Source organism: Camponotus floridanus, unplaced genomic scaffold (assembly GCF_003227725.1).
Source record: "Camponotus floridanus strain SB8 unplaced genomic scaffold, Cflo_v7.5 scaffold181, whole genome shotgun sequence".
Lineage (NCBI taxonomy): Eukaryota > Metazoa > Arthropoda > Insecta > Hymenoptera > Formicidae > Camponotus > Camponotus floridanus.
The window spans coordinates 305,475-326,913 of NW_020229305.1; the positions used below are offsets into that span (position 1 = coordinate 305,475).

General features: G+C 25.0%; 1 protein-coding gene across 3 annotated transcripts; it reads left to right on the plus strand.

Moving 5' to 3' along the window:
• Window positions 1-1,498: 1,498 nt before the first annotated feature.
• Window positions 1,499-18,306, plus strand: LOC112637599 (aminopeptidase N-like). Of its 3 annotated transcripts, XM_025407649.1 has the most exons (13): window positions 1,499-1,569; window positions 1,702-2,206; window positions 3,340-3,786; window positions 4,348-4,528; window positions 5,350-5,506; window positions 5,752-5,833; window positions 6,305-6,648; window positions 14,424-14,704; window positions 15,512-15,702; window positions 15,910-16,266; window positions 16,351-16,420; window positions 16,528-16,585; window positions 18,064-18,306. In XM_025407649.1, the coding sequence occupies exons 2-13, from the start codon at window positions 1,725-1,727 to the stop codon at window positions 18,234-18,236; spliced, it is 2,823 nt and encodes a 940-aa protein (XP_025263434.1). In that variant the 5' UTR covers window positions 1,499-1,569; window positions 1,702-1,724; the 3' UTR covers window positions 18,237-18,306. The 3 variants fall into 3 exon arrangements, with proteins under 3 accessions (XP_025263434.1, XP_025263435.1, XP_025263436.1); XM_025407650.1 differs by lacking the exon at window positions 16,528-16,585 and having other exon boundaries at window positions 18,064-18,277; XM_025407651.1 differs by lacking the exon at window positions 1,702-2,206 and having other exon boundaries at window positions 1,536-1,569.
• Window positions 18,307-21,439: the final 3,133 nt, after the last annotated feature.

Consider the following 21,439-nt stretch of genomic DNA (forward strand, 5'->3'; position numbering starts at 1 on the left):
ACTGGATATTTCTTAGGATTTTAATTGTCCTGTAATGATACTTGATGCGTTTGTATTATAAGAATATTTCATGCATAATTATAGATTTTCTTATTGCTTTGCAAATGAGATATTTAAATTGTACTATTAATTATACAAATGAGAAAAAGTTTTTATTTAATACGTAGATTAATATATTTTATTGATATTATAAAAACAAGCTGAATTCTGAATCATTAATATAGTAACTCAATAACTATTATATAACTATTATGTAAAAATTATATTTTAATAATTATTTATTTATTTTAACATCTCTTAAGTTTTTTATTATATTAATAATGTATATCAATACAGAGTGTCATAAAAATGAGCCTGACTTTTAAAAATTAAGGTAGATTGGTTCAAATTTAGAACAAAAGTCTGGTACAGTTATATTTGCAATAATTAACGAGAAATAAATTAAAGGAAATCGGCCAATTTGCATGAATAAAAGCGTGCGACGGCGAAGGCGGTCTCATTGTAACATAATGACGGTGCGCGGTGAAGGGGTGATTGGAAAGAGAAGAAGCAATGTATGTGTAGGTGCGCGGCAAAGGCTTCTATTCACGCAGATTGGCCGATTTTCTTTAATTTCTTTCTCGTTAATTATTGCAACTATTGCATAATTGTACAAGACCTTTCTTCTAAATTTGAGCCAATCTACCTTAATTTTTTAAAGTCATGTTCACTTTCATAACATCCTGTATATGTACATTAGTATTGCATCAATTATTATTTGCTAATACACATAAATTAATATGTGTTATATATATTAATGTATAATATATATGTGATTTAATAGTGGATAATAGTGGATATGTGTAAGTAATATTATAAAATACTGTATATATAATTAATATTTAAATATACTTGATATAAATATTATTTCGTGAGTTATATTAACACATATTATTAATATTAAACGTTATAAGGGAGACTTGTTTAAGACCAAAATATCGAAGGTGATAATGCGTGTTTTAATAAATCCATAATTTAAAAAAAAAAATAATTACTAAAACATACAAACGTTTCGGTCATCAGTGTGACAATAATTATTTTAATAGAACATATAAAAGGATTACTAAAATAAATCGAAAAATATAAAAAATTGAACCAATGGAAAGTAGCATTGTACAGGTCGAATGATAAAATTGTAAAAATAAACGTCGATCGCGATTGAGTCGGTGAACCGAGTCGTAACCGATAAAATTTAAATTAAAAGTGGATAACTGCCATCTTTCTGCGCTCGATCGCTAGCACGCATTTGGAGTAGGAAATACCGTGCTTTGCTATTACATACCGTTTCTCGATCGAAACGTCTATGAACGATCTCAGAAGTTGTGTGTTTACATATGATATATACATTTATTGTATTATCGCCAAGTGTTGTTAGTCTTTGGAAGATTCTCGAAATAATAAGAAATCAATAAGTGCGCATATATATTTTTTATGTTACAATTATAGTGGATAAAACATTGATTTATTCTAACTAATTATTGTAACGAAACATACACGTGCATAGAATTTGTGGTATATCTCATATACAAAGTAAGTCATTCAAAATTAAGTTTATTTCTATACATTTGTCTTGTTAATTTCTTCTTTTCCACTAAATCATGGTAGAGACAGTGCTGTGTTTAATTTGTCCGTTTGTATTTTCTAACAAAAATACTTTTACAGATATCTCAGATAAAAGTAGTATCATGTTTCTAAAAATATTGTTAAGTAGCAGTTTAACAATCATCGTCGCAGCGGCTTTTTTAACCGACGATTCGCTAATTAAAATATCTCAAGAAAAGTTAAACATTGACCCGAATTATATATTGCCGCAACAATATAAAATCAGCATTACACACATCGAAAAAAATATTCTTGTCAGCAACTGCAGGATACATATACAGATTTTATCTCCAATATCAAGCATAATATTATATTCGCCCGTAAAATATATCGGTATAACCGTGCTTTATTATTCACGATATTCTATAAATAGTGAACACTCTATAAGTAATAAAAAAATAATCCCTTTTAAACCGGTACAATCTTTGTATAATAATGAGAAGAACAGTGTCGAATATATATTCACGAATGACCTATCGCCGGGATATTACATCATAAAATTAGTTACTAACATAACTGAAGATATAGGCCTAAAAAGCTTTTATAAAAGAGGTGAACGACAATGGTAAGTAAATATATAGTAATTTCACAGGGTGTTTATCAAAAAATACTAGTACAGCATTTTATTTATTAAAAAATATTTTCTAAGAAAAGACATTTTTATATAAACATGTGCGTATCTGGAAAGTTTTCATTTATAATTATGTGTCTTTTAAGATCTTAGTAACAAATTTTGCAATTTGTTATTATTATCATTATTATTATTATCACTATTATTAAAATGAATGTAAACTGCAAATAAAAATTAATTTAATTAAAGTAGTTAGCAATAATACACATCTTATACAACATTTTATCATTAACTGTCGGACGAATTCAAATATTCCGGTAGTGTTTTGAATTGTTTTCAAAATTTAATTAAAAAATACAATTCTGAAAGATTTATGTTTGTTTTCATAGAACTTGCTTATTTGAAATTTAAAATGTTGGCAAACATGTCATTTTTACAATATTTATTAATTCAACTTCAGGTTATACACATGCTGTTTCATGTATTTAAACATTTAGATACACGCATACATAGTACTATTTAAGAATTATTCTCTCTATAATATGCAAATAACTGAAAATATATATATTCACATAATAATAAATTATCACTAAAATATGCAGTTTCTTTAACATGTATAAAATTATGTAATGATGGTAAGGTAATATGTCAATGTCAATAATCATAATATATCAATTAAAGTCAATTTAAAATCAATTTAAAAAAGTTATTCTAATATTGTGTGATATTAAAATTTATTTTAATTTTATTGAACAAAATTTTGTTTCATTTTAATTTTACTAAAATTCATAAATTTGATACTAAAATATAAACTTTTAAATATTAACTATTTATTTTGTACCTGTACATTCTCAACTAAACATTTACCTAACATTTCATGATCATTACGTTATATTAATGTCACGATACTATCAAAATCTTTATTAGATTACATAATAGAATACATTATACAAGATAAGATACACAGTAAAAGAATAAGAAGAACTCTATGCCATAATTTTCTTTATATAATATATTATTCTTACATATAAGTTGCATCCGTATGTCTCCTTTTTATTCAATTTTTAATAATTTTATGTAATTGTCGAAAAGTTATTATCATTAATTCATATTTCTAAATGTGATAGGTTGGCAACATATGTTAATACTACTGGAATCCAACACATGATTCCACATTTGACCGAATCTTTACACATCTCGCCCGTCTATAATATTATTATAAAACATCATAAAAATTATACAGTTTTATCAAATATACCGCTACAGACAATAGTAATGTATGATAAAGACACAATGATGGCACATTTTAATACATTTGTAAGGCCTAATTATTTTGTATTTGTGGATAACCGGGCTAATTTATCTCTCATATCTGGTCCAAGTGAAAGTAAGATCAACGTTAATATGTGGTGTAGAATGCACTGCGCATTTGCACACAAAATTGTGCAAAATATAACTCTTTACTTGTTTCGTAAATGGGAACGCCTGAATAAATTTTGGCAAATAAATCATATTGCAATTCCGGATTTTCCAGAAAACGAAAGCATCATAAATCTGGGCCTTGCTATTTATAGGTAATTATATAATTAAAAAATATTAATATAGTTTGAAAGATGAAAAACGGGTAATAATTCTTGGTAAGATTATCTACATATCTATTGTCTATTAAAATTATCTACATATTTTAAAGTAAAATTATCTACATATCTTTTGTCTATTTTAAAAATATTATTTAAATATATTTAAAAAAATAAGTAAAATTGTAGAAGACAATGAGAGAAATATACTTAAATGTTTATTATACCTTTCATTTATATCAACTTATACGAAAAATAATATTAAAATATTTTATATACATATATATATATATATATATATATTTTATAATCACAAAATTAAAAATTATAACATAAAATCATTAAATAATTAAAATAATTTATATTTTTTATTTTTTTTTTTTTTTTTTTTTTTTTTTTTTTTTTTTTTTTTTTTTTTTTTTTTTTTTTTTTTTTTTTTTTTTTTTTTTTTTTTTTTTTTTTTTTTTTTTTTTTTTTTTTTTTTTTTTTTTTTTTTTTTTTTTAGCACAAATTTTCAAGTAAGAAGTTTTCTATAAAACATTTTTTTTTAATTTTCAGAGAAGCAGATGTTACCTACATTGAGAATGTCGATTCTCCTGCGCGTAAAATTAAAGTTGCTTACTTCATAGCCCATAAAGTAGTACAGGAATGTCTTTATTATGAAAATCCATTTTGGTCGTTATCTTCTGGGCTAAATGAGGCTATAGTCACATTTCTTGGATTATATATCATTAATGAGGTTAATTTAAACATTCTTTAGCACAAAACTTGCTCACTTGCAAACAATATGATAGATATACATAAATGTATATTGTTTGTAAGTAAACAAGGTTTGAGTTAAACATAAAGATATATATACATATGTAATGTAAAAGCTCTTTATAATTATATCTTTATCTGTATAGCGTATACATTTCTTTATGAATTAGAATATTACGCGAAGATTCTATATATTCTATATTTAGAAAGTAAAATAACAATTTTTTTAAAATGCTAATTTTTCAAGAAAATCAATTACATATGTAAAGTAATTTAAAATATTTTTACATTATGTTTTTTTATTGTATTGTAAAACAATTTAATTACTGTTTTTTTTTTTTTTGTCATCGCTGTTATATTACATTTGTTTGACATCTTTAAATTATATAAAATAAAAATGAAATTGTCATTCAGATTGCATAAATTATGTATAAAGTTATTATAAAGTTATGCATATGTACACATGGAAATTGTGTAATAAGATAATTTTGCTATATGATATATTATAAATAACTCTAGAAATATTTAATTTAAAAGTTATATTGTGTAACCATTTTTGTTATCATTATTAATATTATTTCTGAATTATTTATTCCACATTTAAAGAGGGAGAGAGAGAGAGAGAGAGAGAGAGAGAGAGAGAGAGAGAGAGAGAGAGAGAGAGAGGAAGAGTATAACAAATTTTATAACAAATAACAAATTTTTTTTACAGACGTAAAAAGTAGCGGTCCTAGTGTATATTGTTACTATGTGTTAAGTCTAATATTAACTAAGTAAATACATTAAAATTATTTTCTATAGGTTCCTCCAAATATAATATCCAAATATAATATCCGGATGATAGATTTGTTTGTGGTACAATTTCAGCAGGAATTCCTTCATTTCGACACTGAATATAATACATCACTTTATAATACGTTATTCGATATTTCTTTCGAACATTACCGTTACATTAAAGGTATGATAATATGTATAATTAAAAATTGATTATATGCGTAAATTTATAAATATATGTGCTTAAAAAATTAGACAAAATAAGACAAAAAATTTAATTTAATTTAATTTTATATATGTATATATATATATATATATAATTACAATTATATATATATATATATATATATATATATATAATTGTAATTATTATTAACTTATAAGTATTGTTATCTGATATTCTGATTTTAACGTATGATGTAAATGTAGGATACTGTATATTGCGTATGTTTCAACATATGGTTACTGAAGAAATATTATGGCAGACTATCCGCATATATGTAAAGGATAAGTAAGTAATATACTGTACTACTATAATTACTGTATTGCAGAAAACTAAATATGGTGAATGATTAATTATATATCATAAAATTCTCAAATCTTACATTTATTTTTATTTAAACTTGCATCATATCTTTCATACTTTATTATATAATTATACACAATTTCTTTTACCTTCAATGTCATTAAATATTCAAGATAAACTTTCAATTTACACATACATGTATCTTTTAAAAATAATTACATTAGGATATTCCTAATTAAATTATAGTGTAAACTATAGCATATCAAATATTTATGGAAACTATAAATCAAAATTATTAATTACATAATTATTTATATAACTAAGTAAATTATATAAAAAGTAATTAACAGTATATTAGCAATTTTATATATTGTCATAATATTATGGTAATTTTATATATTGCTTATAAAACTTTTTGATACTTTGATAAATTTTGCACAAATTTTGTAACTTTAGCAAGCCTGCTAACACTTTTGGTAAAGTTTTGGAGAACTTTTCGGTCACACAATTATCCGCAAACAATTTTATTGTTATGAAACTGATAATTAATTATTGGACAGATGACAAATATTATTCTGTATTAAAAATGACACAAGGTGGTCGTCATGGAGAGTGGACATATGTATTAACGCACAATTTAAGTAAGGTGGTGGATTATATCATACCTGTAACATATACTACACAGAAGCATCAACATTTTACTGGTACTTTAGATACTATTTTATTATCTTTTCTGACTTTTGGATTACATTTGAATTCTAAAGAGGATGGCTGGATACTATTTAACATACAACAAACTGGTAAATGTGTAACAAATTTATCACACTTTATAATGTTTTTAACATAAAGAAAATTTTATATTATTTTAATTATATATAAGCTTCTAAATTATTTAAACATTTTTCATTTGTTATATATTCATCATAAAATGATTGACTAAAATACTATAATAATTAAATAATATAAATATTCTAATATCTAAATTTCTAATATTTAAATCTAATCTAAATTTCCTGTTAATAATTTGCAATTGATTACTTGATTTACAATTTATATTAATATTTTAAATGATTTTTTGTATATGACATCAATGCCTTGTGGTTTTCTTATGCCTAAGTAATAGTATTCTTATTTAGATAAATATTCTGTTATTCTCTAAAAATGAATCAGTGTATTATCACTAGAAAGCAGTAAATACTTACTTATTATAGCAGTACAAGTACAGTATAAGTACAGCACTGTAAATCACTAACATTTCACTGAAAGAATCCGTAATATGAACTGTTTCAATCAGTATTAGTAAGATTGATATTTATTATATTAAAAATTTATTGATATTTATTATTGATATTTATTATATTAAAAATGTTATTTTATTTATTATTACATGCATGTTGAATTTGTTATCTTATATAGATAATAAATGGAACATTTTCGTTTATTCACCGAACATTGATTTGTGTTCGATTTATAAAATCTACTTAATATCTGACGTTCCTCTGTTTAAATTGTATCAGAAATTAAATAGAAGTAATCTTTTTTAATTTCATTTTTCGCCTTTTGAAAATTTTAATTCTCATGATTAAAACTTACTTAAGAGATAGCGCATCGTAGCGGTAACAAACAAAATAGCGATTATTGGTTTTACAGTGAAATTTACTAATTTTACAGTAAATTTTACTTCCACTGATTATAATCAGTGAGATATAAGATAAGGTAACAAAAGGGGAAGCTAAAGCTTCCTAAAGGGGAAGCGTCAGTGAAACACTCGCTGATTCTCTTGTCAGTGAAATCTTATTTTACTGTTAAAATTAGTGATATTTTCATTGACTCACTTTTAGAGACTACATTATCATTTATAATAAATATAAATACTATTTTTTTAAATATTGAATAATAAAGTTATTTATTTTTACGAATATGCAAGGTGTATCTGAAAAAGCGCCCACGGAGCAAATAGCGTTATTCCTGATTAAAAATTAAGTCTAAAAGTTCTGAATCATTTTTTTCTATAATTCTTAATAAAGCGATAATTATTGAGAAAAGTTGTACCAATAAGCACTGTCTTTTAGCCTCTTTGTTGAAATATTTTTTTAAGGAAACGCTTTCGATGGAAGAAATATGATTTTTAATGCAAATTATAGTTTTTCACATTATTACAACGCATAAAAATATTGTACGATAGCGGCATAACATAGCGCCGAAATAGCGGAGCGCTCACGCACACTATCAGGCGCGCGGTTCACTGACGTGCGCCGTCTGAAGGTCGGTGCTTATTGGCGCACCTTTACTCAATAATTACCGCTTTATTAAACATTATAGAAAAGAATGATTCAGGTTAGATTAGGTTAGGTTCAGGACTTTGACTCGATTTTTAATCAGGAATAACGCTATTTGCTCCGTGAGCGTGTTTTCAGTTATACCCTGTATAGTAAATTTCATAATATATCTTCTGTGTTAAATTTAAATATGTAATTTCAGAATTTCATTAAATTTCTGCAATGCATTTAGATCTTCAATAAAATTGTGTTTTGATATAATATATTATTAGACATGGATATTTTAAGTTAAAGTTTAAAGTTTACATACAATAAAAACTTTTTTTTTATTTTGCTTAAATAGTTTTTTCAAATTTGCAATTTAATTCTTTAAAGTAAGATATAATTTATATAGATACATGTATATATAAAAGTAGGAATATTTTTATTTAATTAATAAATTTATTATTTGATAATTTAATCAATTTATTTAACATGTTACAAACTATTGTAGATTAATTTTATTATCAATTTTATTATTTTTATCATACATTTTGTATTAAATAGCATTATTAAATAGCATTTTGTATGTGTGGGTGTGTATATGTGTGTGCGCATGCATGTGTAAATTTTAAGCTACATGATTCTAAACCATTTATAATCCATCGTATGACACAAAATATAATTAATTATTATAATAAAAATACAAAAATAAACAACAAATAAAAACCTAAAATTAAAAAAAATTAATTAAATAAATTAACTAAAAAAAATTAAAAAGTTAAAAGTAAATTTAAAAAAATAATATAAAAATATTAAGTAATAAGAAACAAACATTTCACAAATATTTAAATTTAATAATAAAAACAAAAGCTTAGAAAAGTTTGAAATAATATTTATGTGTAAATATTAATACAATTAACTTCATACTATTATTAAATATTACATTTAAAAAAATTATACACACATATATATATGAGAAATAATGTTATTATTTCAATTTATTTTTATTTGAATTCATTCTCTTCACATATTTAGCGTAATATGATTTACAAAGGCTAAGATTTTAAAATTAAATTGTTAACAAATTACTAACAAATTACTTTGTTACATTGTAATTATTATTAATTCTATATTTTACAAGAGCAGTCGGGATACGCCGCGCTAGATGTGTTCGATGTGTATACACGAATGTGTGTATGTGTGCGCGTATGTTTTAAAATTAACGCGAAAGAGAAACTTAATATGAAATATAATAATAATACATTCCCATAAAATAATTGAATTCCCGAAAAATAATTGATATTAGATATCCACTAAATATGCTTGCATACGCATTAAAGATATTCATAAATATACGAAAAACAGTCATTAGAAATGCTATAGATATCCAAATGTCCGCAATTCGAAGTATCATCAGATATCTGCAGGATATACAAATCAATATCCTATAAATATTCGTACAACATTCAATAGACATTTATATAGATACATTTATTTTTAATATAGATACATTTACTATTATGTATTAATATTGATTTTTGCAAGGATATTTATTCTATCTTTCATAATAAATATATGACGGAAATTGCCATAAAAAAATTAACGTCTGCTGTTAGTTTTTGGAGCTCTGGGGCTCCTTTTACAAAAGATAGAAGAGATGCGGCTATAACAATTTTCGAACTAATGCGTTTTTGGACCGATAAGCCATGACTCGCAGGATCATTGCCGCGGCCTTGTAAACTGTCTTGGATGGATCCCACTATCGGGTTTAGACGTTTTCCTTTTCGCCACCTAGTGGCAAGGCGTGAAACTCATGAAAATATATCAATATCCATTGGATATCTTCGGTAGCTACTTGGTGGATATACACTCACACTCAAAAAAACGGACTACTAAATTTTAGCAAAATATTTTAATATCTTTTATATTTTAATATCTTTTAATGGCAATAAATCAGCAAAATATCACCGCATTGATATAGAATAAAGCTCAAATTAAACAGTCCTCTTAAAAATTAAAAGAACCAAATTTAAGTTACAAAAAATGTTTTACAAAGTGAGAAATGCTGAAGATAGACTTTGAAAAATAGAAAACAATTTAATTTTTTAAACTGTTGCATTGTTCAAGAAAATTGGCTCCCTGGTGCAAAAATGTTTTTAAGCTTATTTATTTCTTAACAAATTCATATTTTAATAAATTTTTTACCTTCTTTGATAAAGTTACGCCGTTTTGAAGAAAATGTTACAAAATGAAGCTATCTTTGTAAAATCTGCAATTCAGAAATAAATTTTTTCCTTTCATGAGCAATAGTGCCAGAAAGAGGACGGTGCTCACATGCACACAATCAGAAAACCACGTAGCAGCTCTCTGCTTGTGTGTGTATGGATAGTGTTCTCTTCCTGTTCCTGGCATTACTATTTATCAGTTTAATTTCTAATAAGCTAAATTTAAAATAATTTATTTAATAATCTGGACTCCTCGTTGGAATTCGGAATATTAAACAGATTATTTGAAATTAGGCGGATATAAATGAGAAATAATCCATTTATTGCGTGTATTAATAATCGTCAAGAAATCGATAAATTTTGTAATTAAAAATCCTCATTTTGATTTCTTCTATTGTGATATAATCATGACGTCAAAATGATGTCATTTTGACTACAATGTGTTCTTTGGATAGTTTAGTTAGTGCAGGAATAAAAAACAGACCTTATAACTTCACAATTTAATAATAATTACTGACAACAATTTATTATTATCAATAACAATAATTTGACATATAGGCTATGTCAATTATTATTTCCGCCATTACTTTAAGATATCTTAATTTCAACTCAAGTTACTATAATTCCCTATACGGTTGCTTAAAACGAATCTTATTGGTGAATCATTTTGCTTCTTAGATTCACTCGCAGCCAATGAGAAGACGTATAGACGAAATAATATTTATTTTTCTGTTTTTTATTAATAAAACGAATAACGATAAATATATGTTTGAAACCTTCCTTGATTAATAAGAAATTGATGTGCAAAAGATGATAGCGAAGTACGTTTATAGTTATCGAGAATACCCGTTACAATCAATTCGAACTCGATAACGCATAGTTCCTTTACTGTAGGTTGGCAGCGGTCAGGAGTAAAAAAACTTTTTTATTATAATTTTAGATTTTGTTTTTATATAAATATATAGATAATAACAAATAATATTATATAATCTAATGCAATTTGATTATTTATATAATTAAATAATATTAAAAAATTGGATTAAATTTATATAAAATTTTTTGTATACAACTATTATATACACTCAATTGTAGTGCAAAATAATTTCATATATATATATATATATATATATATATATATATATATACATAAATTTAATCAAATTTTTAATATTATTTAATTATATAAATAATCAAATATATATATATATATACAAATATATATATATATATATATATATATATATATATATATACAGTGATGGGAAAAAATTCCGGAACGGTCAAATAACTCAGCGAGATTGCATTTTTTGGAAAAATGTTATATACGAAAGTTTTATGATTTTTCCCTATCTATCTAATGATGATATTAATTTTGACCTCGACTATTATTTTGAAGGTCATTTCAAGGTCAAGTTCAATTTTTCAAATGGAAACCCCTATTTTTCATTGCATATTCTTGTAGCTTATCTCGAGAGCTTTCCAAAACACTATAATTAAGTACCTTTTTATTAAGTACTTTTTGAGTTATAAGGCTTGAAATAATTTCTTAATTTTACATGAACCATAAAATATCTAGTAAACCATTCATTTTTCGATTATCTTACTTTCATACTTTTATGTACAAAATAATGAGAGGAATCAATTGGTGTAAAGAAAACACATAGTTGTTTCTAAGAAAAAATATGTAATTTGCAATTAACAATTCCATATTTTTTCTTAGAAACAACTATGTGTTTTCTTTACACCAATTGATTCCTCTCATTATTTTGTACATAAAAGTATGAAGGTAAGATAATCGAAAAATGAATGGTTTACTAGATATTTTATGGTTTATGTAAAATTAAGAAATTATTTCAAGGCTTATAACTCAAAAAGTACTTAATAAAAAGGTACTTAATTATAGTGTTTTGGAAAGCTCTCGAGATAAGCTACAAGAATATGCAATGAAAAATAGGGGTTCCCATTTGAAAAATTGAACTTGACCTTGAAATGACCTTCAAAATAATAGTCAAGGTCAAAATTAATATCATCATTAGATAGATAGGGAAAAATCATAAAACTTTCGTATATAACATTTTTCCAAAAAATGCAATCTCGCTGAGTTATTTGACCGTTCCGGAACTTTTTCCCATCACTGTATATACAGGGTTGGGCAAAAGTCTGGAAACGGTCAAATATCTCGAAAAGGATCAACTATAGCGAAAAATTGTAAATAGCAAAGTTGTAGGGCTTAAAAAAATGTACCTAATGATGACTAAAAATTTTACTTTGAGTGGAGGACGAAGATCATATAAAAGTCAAATTGAATTTTTTAAATGGAACTGCCTACTTTTTATTGCATATTCTTGTAGCTTATCTCGAGAGCTTTCCAAAACATTATAATTAAGTACCTTTTTATTAAGTACTTTTTGAGTTATAAGGCTTGAAATAATTTCTTAATTTTACATAAACCATAAAATATCTAGTAAACCATTTATTTTTCGATTATCTTATCTTGATACTTTTATGTACAAAATAATGAGAGGAATCAATTGGTGTAAAGAAAACACATAGTTGTTTCTAAGAAAAAATATGTAATTTGCAATTAACAATTCCATATTTTTTCTTAAAAACAACTGTATATTTTCTTTACACCAATTGATTCCTCTCATTATTTTGTACATAAAAGTATCAAGGTAAGATAATCGAAAAATGAATGGTTTACTAGATATTTTATGGTTTATGTAAAATTAAGAAATTATTTCAAGCCTTATAACTCAAAAAGTACTTAATAAAAAGGTACTTAATTATAGTGTTTTGGAAAGCTCTCGAGATAAGCTACAAGAATATGCATTGAAAAATGGGGGTTTCCATTTAAGAAATTAAAAGTGACCTTCACGTGATCTTCAACCGACTATCCAAGGTCAAACCAATGACACCATCTTATGTCCCCTTTCACACCCTACAATTTTTGTTTGAAACATTTCTTTCTGAAGAGTGCTGTTTTCGAGATATTCGAGTGCATCGATTAAAATGGCCCACCGTGTATATAGGGTATCCCATTTTAAATTGGACAGTAAAATATCTCAAAAACTAAGCCTAGCAAACAAAAATGTTTCAGACAAAAGTTGTATGGTTTCGAGGGGGACATAAGATGGTATCATTGGTTTTACCTTGAAGAGTTATTTGAAGGTCACATGAAGGTCACCTTCAATTTCTTAAATGGAACCTACATTTTCTCATTACATATTCTTGTAGCTTATCTCGAGAGCTTTCCAAAACACTATAATTAAATGTTTTTTCATTAAGTACTTTCCGAGTTATAAGGTTTGAAATAATATCTTAATTTTACATAAACCATAAAATATCTAGTAAAATATTCATTTTTCAATTATCTTACCTTAATACTTTTATGTACAAAATAATGAGAGGAATCAATTGGTGTAAAGAAAAAATATAGTTGTTTCGAAGAAAAAATATGTAATTGTTAATTGCATATTACATATTTCTTCTTCGAAATAACTATGTTTTTTCTTTACACCAATTGATTTCTCTCATTATTTTGTACATAAAAGTATTAAGGTAAGATAAACGAAAAATGAATATTTTACTAGATATTTTATGGTTTACGTAAAATTAAGATATTATTTCAAGCCTTATAACTCGGAAAATACTTAATGGAAAACATTTAATTATAGTGTTTTGGAAAGCTCTCGACATAAGCTACAAGAATATGTAATGAGAAAATGAAGGTTCTATTTAAGAAATTGAAGGTGACCTTCAAATAACTCTTCAAGATCAAATCAATGGTACCATCTTATGTCCCCCTCGAAACCATACAACTTTTGTCTGAAACATTTTTGTTTTGCTAGGCTTAGTTTTTGAGATATTTTACTGTCCAATTTAAAATTGGACACCCTGTATATATATATATATATATATATATATATATATATATATATATATATATTATTTTACAATTTGTTTTTTTACTTATTTACAATTTTGGATACACTTTTTTATCTGGATTAATGTACAAAAACAGATACTTGTATTGATAAATCTATCTGAAAGAATTGTAATTGTTACATAATCATTTGTTATTGGTAGGATATTATCGTATCAATTACGATATCAAAAACTGGCGAAGAATTGCAAATTATCTAAATTCTACAAATTACATGAAAATACATATCCTGAATCGTGCCCAAATTATCGATGATGCTTTCCACTTGATGATAACAAATCAACTAAATTCTATTATATTCTGGAATATTACGCAATATCTATCACGAGAAAGAGACTACGTGGCATGGTATCCCATGTTCAAAGCTTTGGAATATCTGTCCAATATCTTTCTATTTCGGGAATCAATATATTCTGACATCAAGGTAATAACATATATATATATAATGTCAACAGTGATGTATTGAATATACTAAAACGCTTGAAACGTATTATTTATTACACATATTAATAATGTGTGCATTTATAACAATAATTATTAAGTGCTTTCCAAAAAGATACATATAATAAAATATATGTAACTAGAAAAAATTTGGTTAGATATTTTAAATATATATATTTTGAATGAAAGATAAGTATATTTGTAAATTAATATTCGAATAGTGTATGAACTAATATTATAAAAAAATTGGAGAGGAAAAGGGTGAAAAATTTGAAAATTGTTATTAATTTTAATTACAGCACGATATTTATAATAAAGATTTAAATATCATTAATTTTGAGATAGAAAGTTAATAAGAAACATATATATTAATTATCTGTTTAATACTCAAACAGTTAGCAAGTTATTAAATTATATTATATATATAATGTCTACATTTATGTTTATATGTCTACAATATGTGCATGTATGCATTTATGTCTATTTATTTTGTAATATGAACATGTGTTAAGCATGTGTGAATGTGCACGCAAGAAAAATTCAAATTTGTATATAAATACGTATATATAAGTGTAACTACATAATAGATATCTTTATAAAAAAAATTCAGAGTTGTTTACAAAGACAAAATGTTCTTAATATATAAACTTTCTTAATATGTAAAATACAATTGCGCAAGATATCTTTCTATATAGCAAAATATAATGCAAAAATCAAAAAATATAAAATTTATATTAAGTAACAATATAAATACATATAAATATATATACATATATACATTTATATTTAGGTAAAAATGCGAAATTTATTATACGATTTGCTTGATAAACTTGAATACGATGAAATTTCTAATGAACACGAGCTTACAAAGAGTTTAAGAATGGAGGCTGCGAAATGGGCATGCAATCTTGGTGGTCGCATATGCATAGAAAAAGCCCAACATAAATTAAATCGACATCTCGAAGATCCCGAAAACAACACGTAATTTTTTTTGTATATTCTCGGTTATTTTAATTTGATTGTTTTGTAGATACATGTGCAATGTTTATTACATTATTTGATCAAAATTTAAATTTATTATGTTATGTTATAAAATAATAATTTGTTAAATTATTTAATCAAAATATAAGATTAATATGAGCAAAACTTTTATATGAGAATTTTGAAATCTTTTGTTAAATCTCGTAGGCTTTTGCCATGGTGGGAAGAATGGACATACTGTCAAGGTTTAAAAATATTATACTATTCTCTTGACATTGAAGATTCTCCTAGCAATAAAGATTCTCCTTGGTGGAGAGTATATCATCTGGGAAAAGAAAAATTTAAACCTAAACTTTTAAGATTCCTCTCTTGCCCTGAGGATTCAAAATTTATCAAACCATATCTTAATCTAATAAAAAATGACAGTACAACATCGATTATGTTTTTAAAAGATTTTTGCGATGAAGATTATATTAATTATTTTCTTTTTACTATCGCGAAGCACGCAAGGAATTCTGTAGTACTCGACTTCATATTAAAAAATCTTGAGAACATAAGACCCAGGTAATACAGCTTTCTTCGTAAATATATATCTATCATTCAACAGTTTAAATATGTATCATTACATTTATTGTTTTATTGTTATAGACAAGTCAGCGAGCATGCAACATTTGCTGTTATTATTAATCATGTGTATTCTATAGAACAATTGGAAAAGGTAAAAATTGCACGTGTTTATATATGTATATGTAAAAAAAATAACGATGATGCAACATTAATTTGTTATTTAATATTGTTGTTGAATATCAAAATAATTTATTTTAGATGTACGACTTTCTAATAGATAAATTTATTAATGCAACAGAAGTTGAATTAAATGAATGTAAGAAGTTTGGTTTTTTGTGAAAGAGAGAAATAGGAAAGTAAAAGTCAATTTTATGAATATTGTACTAGTATTCCACTTGTATTCACTCGCATTAATCATTAATTTTTTGCTTTCATACAGTATATATTAATGTCACGGTATCCCAAAGTAACAAGCAAAAATTAAATGTCATTTAATTTAATAATGTCATTTAATTTCTTTTATGAAATAAACATTTTTTATTTCTAATTTCTGAAAATATACTATTTCAAAAATATATAATTTTTAGTGAATGACAGAGTGAGAAAGAATGAGTGAGCAAGTGAAATCAGAAAAGGAAAAGTATTTCTTTACTTGGAAACTTTAGTGATTTTAATAAAAATCTATTTATATAAATTTAAAAAAAAGAATTTAAAAGCTTTAGATTTAAATCTTAGTTAATCTAGATGTTTAACTCTTAGTTAAATAAATTTAAATATTTTCCAATATGATTGGGAGAGTATTACGTAATGTGGTTCGCATACTTTAACATTATACATTAATTTATTATACATTAATTATATATTAATCATTAATTTATCAAAAATTTAATAATAATGGATTGGTCAACACGAAATAAGGCAATAGTCTGCTAGATATATCAATTATTATAATGATATTTTCTCTGAAGTAGCCGTAATTCGTATAGGTTTCTAATTTTGTTTTTAAAATCAGTAATTCTAAATTCTATAGATTTTTATTTGTCATTACTTACAAAATTATTTGTAAACATTTCTTGCAGACGAAAGAATTGTATAGTAAAATACTGGTATAGTGCAATACTATGCACATAATATGATAAAACACATAATATGATAAAAGAATGATTTTTGTTTCAGTAATTTTACAGATATTTTTTCGCCTATCCTTTTGTATAGAGATTAGGAATGATTTATTTTAATAGAAATCTTGAATTGAGATTTATTCAGTTATTTAGTCGCGGAAAGAAATATATTCCATATATAACAATTTATTTAAAAAAAAATTAATTATTTTGGAAACTAAGACACTATTATCCACATTTGACTCTCTCTTAAGAGTTCGAAAAATTTATATTTATATTTCACATTTAGAGCTTTACTCATTTTTTTTAAAATTCATGTCATTTCGTTCGATTACTGAATTTTTGATGAAAATAAGAAATCTATATAAAAATCGATATTAATTGATTAAAAATGTTTACAAACATATAAATCAGTTTTTTTTCGAGATAACTAAAATTTTGATTCTGAGAAGAAAAGTTATAATTTTTATAATGTATAATTATTATTTATCTTTATTATATATTTAAGATTATTGTGTATGTATTATATATATATATATATATATATATATATATATTAATATGATTATATTCATATATATACATACACGAGATCATATTTAATATAATATTTGTTGATAATTGATTATTGGCTATTCTCACTAATACTTAATATCGACATAATCTGTTTTAGATAAGCGAATTTGCAGAAAGCTACAGACGTATGGCAGCATATTTACCAATATATATCTATATATCCCAACATATTTCAAATATTCAAAGCAAGATACGAAGGCGCATTTTCGAAATCAAATGTCAACAGGATTACTTTCAGAATTTTGTAAAATATCAATAATATACGTTTAATGAAAGTAACAATTATGTCTGTTTAATGAAAGTAACAATTATGACGCAAACACATCTATATATCTTTCTTACAAATAGCTTTTTATAATGTTTATAGTTATCGATTTATTATTTATGCTTATGTGCGTTAATAATATATAATTAAATACACGTGCATTTACAAAGATACTATGTGGCCTGCAATTAACCGGTATTTTCATTTCTTTATTAACATGAAATAATGCAAAGTGTTAATTATGTTCATAATTATAAATAATTGAAATTAAATTATGTTATATTATATGAATAATTCTAATCGCATAAATGAGAAAGTATTTAATATTTGACATTATATATATATATATATTATATATATACTAAAAATGTATTATTGTACCTTATATGTATCTTTATTTATTTTCATCAAAATTATTATTCTAAGTATTTTTGTAAAGATACTAGCCAGCGCTATTGTTTATTAAAAAGTTATTTGCAAAAAAATTAAATAGTATATTAATCTAATGAATCTCCCTCAGAAAATGATGCATAAATATTTAGAAATATCAAAATAATAATTTTTTAAGTTAGTTATTTTTTAAAATTATTGAAAATGTACATAATATACATACAGCTTAATATTTTTGTATTCTTTTGTTTACTAATCTAAATTATTTCTTTGTAAGCATAAAATCGTAGTTTTGTAATTAACAGAATTAGAAGATTTTATTCTTTGACAGCGTGGCACTGCTTGTTCATAAACATGTCATTGTCTATGAGGTCGTAAACGTATGGTGTCACGAAATATTAGAAATCACTGACACCACAAGGCTAAGCAAACAAAAATTTAACTTGGTGCATTTGAAGTAGATAAACCTTGACTAGACGGTTCCTAAAACGATTACCTCGTATTTGTTTCCAAATGTGTGTGTATGATTGTTCCATTCAATTATACGAGATCTCTCCTTGCACGTATATAATCGCACCGTTTGTAACATTAAACAAATCGAATATGCGAGCTTATTTATTTATTTTTTTCGCAAATTTAATATTATTTAATATTCTCTCTCTCTCTCTCTCTCTCTCTCTCTCTCTCACACACGCGCGCGCGCGCGCGCACACACACACACACACACACACGTTGCTGGACACTTATTTATTTTATTTATTCTTTTTTTTCTTTTTCAACAAATTTTTTTTTTATTTAGTTTTTTCTTTCCGTACTTATCTATATTTTTACATGTTATGTTTGAACTTTTTTCCATTCTTACGTGAAATATTATTTCTCATGCGCCATTAAGTTATTTTTATATAATTCTCATACAAGCAAGTAGATAATTAGCATATATCCATATTCTCAGAATTATACTGATATATTCAAAAACTAATTATTCGTTTGAACAACATGTCATTATAATACAGTCTAATAATTTTCGTTGTTATATTTTCAAAGCAGCACAGCAAAAATATATATAATCGTAAATAAAATATATGTAGAAGCTATAATTTATATTCTCAGAAAAAATATGTAATTGTTAATTGCAAATTACATATTTTTTTTTGAAACAACTATGAGTTTTCTTTACACCAATTGATTCTTCTCATTATTTTGTACATAAAAGTATTAAGGTAAAATAATCGAAAAATGAATATTTTACAAGATATTTTACGCTTTATGTAAAATTAAAAAATGATTTCAAGCCTCATAACTTGAAAAGTACTTAATGAAAACTAACTTAATTATAGTGTTTTGGAAAGCTCTTAAGATGAGCTACAAGACTATGCAAAAGCGTATAGGGTGTCGCATTTAAAAAGTTGGAGCTGACCTTCGCGTGTCCTTCAGGTGGCTCTTCAAGATCAAACTAATGACACCATTTTATGTCCCCCTTGAAACCATACAACTTTTGTCTAAAACATTTTTCTCTATCTTGCTTAGGTTCCGAGAAATTTAGGTGGTCGGATTAAAATGAAACACCCTGTATATAAATCAGTTAAAAAGCGTTTCTTCATAAAGAAACATAACTCTATCCTGTGGGCGTAAACGCGTCGCAAATGTATATGCGATCTATAGACTGCGAAGACATAAAAGTAAGAATCTAATATTACTCTATTCATGTTCCACAAAACTTGATCCAGTCTTTGTCCCATAATCTAGCACCTATAACTTCGCATACCTTTGCATCATTTCACCTCCTCCTTTATCGAAGTCCACCTACGCAGCGGACTGTTATAAGAGTTACCTGTATTCAACACAGATAACGAGATAATATAATATAGACGGATAATATAGACGGAAGTCTTATTTTGTCACGGTCACAATCGTGCTGAAAAGTTATGTAACATTTCCGTTTAACATTTAAATTTACTAGGAGTTAATGATATTTATTGCTTCTAATAAGAATTTTTTGCTGGTATAATTTTATTAATAATTCTGAGAAATATCATCTTTACTTCCCACTAATAATTTTGATCTTGACATATGTTCTCAAGGTCATATCCTTGAGTAATATGCAAAATAAAATGCGCTTTAATTTCTTCGGATTTTAATTCTTAGGATTTTAATTATACTGGATATTTCTTAGGATTTTAATTGTCCTGCAATGATACTTGATGCGTTTGTATTATAAGAATATTTCATGCATAATTATAGATTTTCTTATTGCTCTGCAAATGAGATATTTAAATTGTACTATTAATTATACAAATGAGAAAAAGTTTTTATTTAATACGTAGATTAATATATTTTATTGATATTATAAAAACAAGCTGAATTCTGAATCATTAATATAGTAACTCAATAACTATTATATAACTATTATGTAAAAATTATATTTTAATATTTATTTATTTATTTTAACATCTCTTAAGTTTTTTATTATATTAATAATGTATATCAATACAGAGTGTCATAAAAATGAGCCTGACTTTTAAAAATTAAGGTAGATTGGTTCAAATTTAGAACAAAAGTCTGGTACAGTTATATTTGCAATAATTAATGAGAAATAAATTAAAGGAAATCGGCCAATTTGCGTGAATAAAGGCGTGCGACGGCGAAGGCGGTCTCATTGTAACATAATGACGGTGCGCGGTGAAGGGGTGATTGGAAAGAGAAGAAGCAATGTATGTGTAGGTGCGCGGCAAAGGCTTCTATTCACGCAGATTGGCTGATTTTCTTTAATTTCTTTCTCGTTAATTATTGCAACTATTGCATAATTGTACAAGACCTT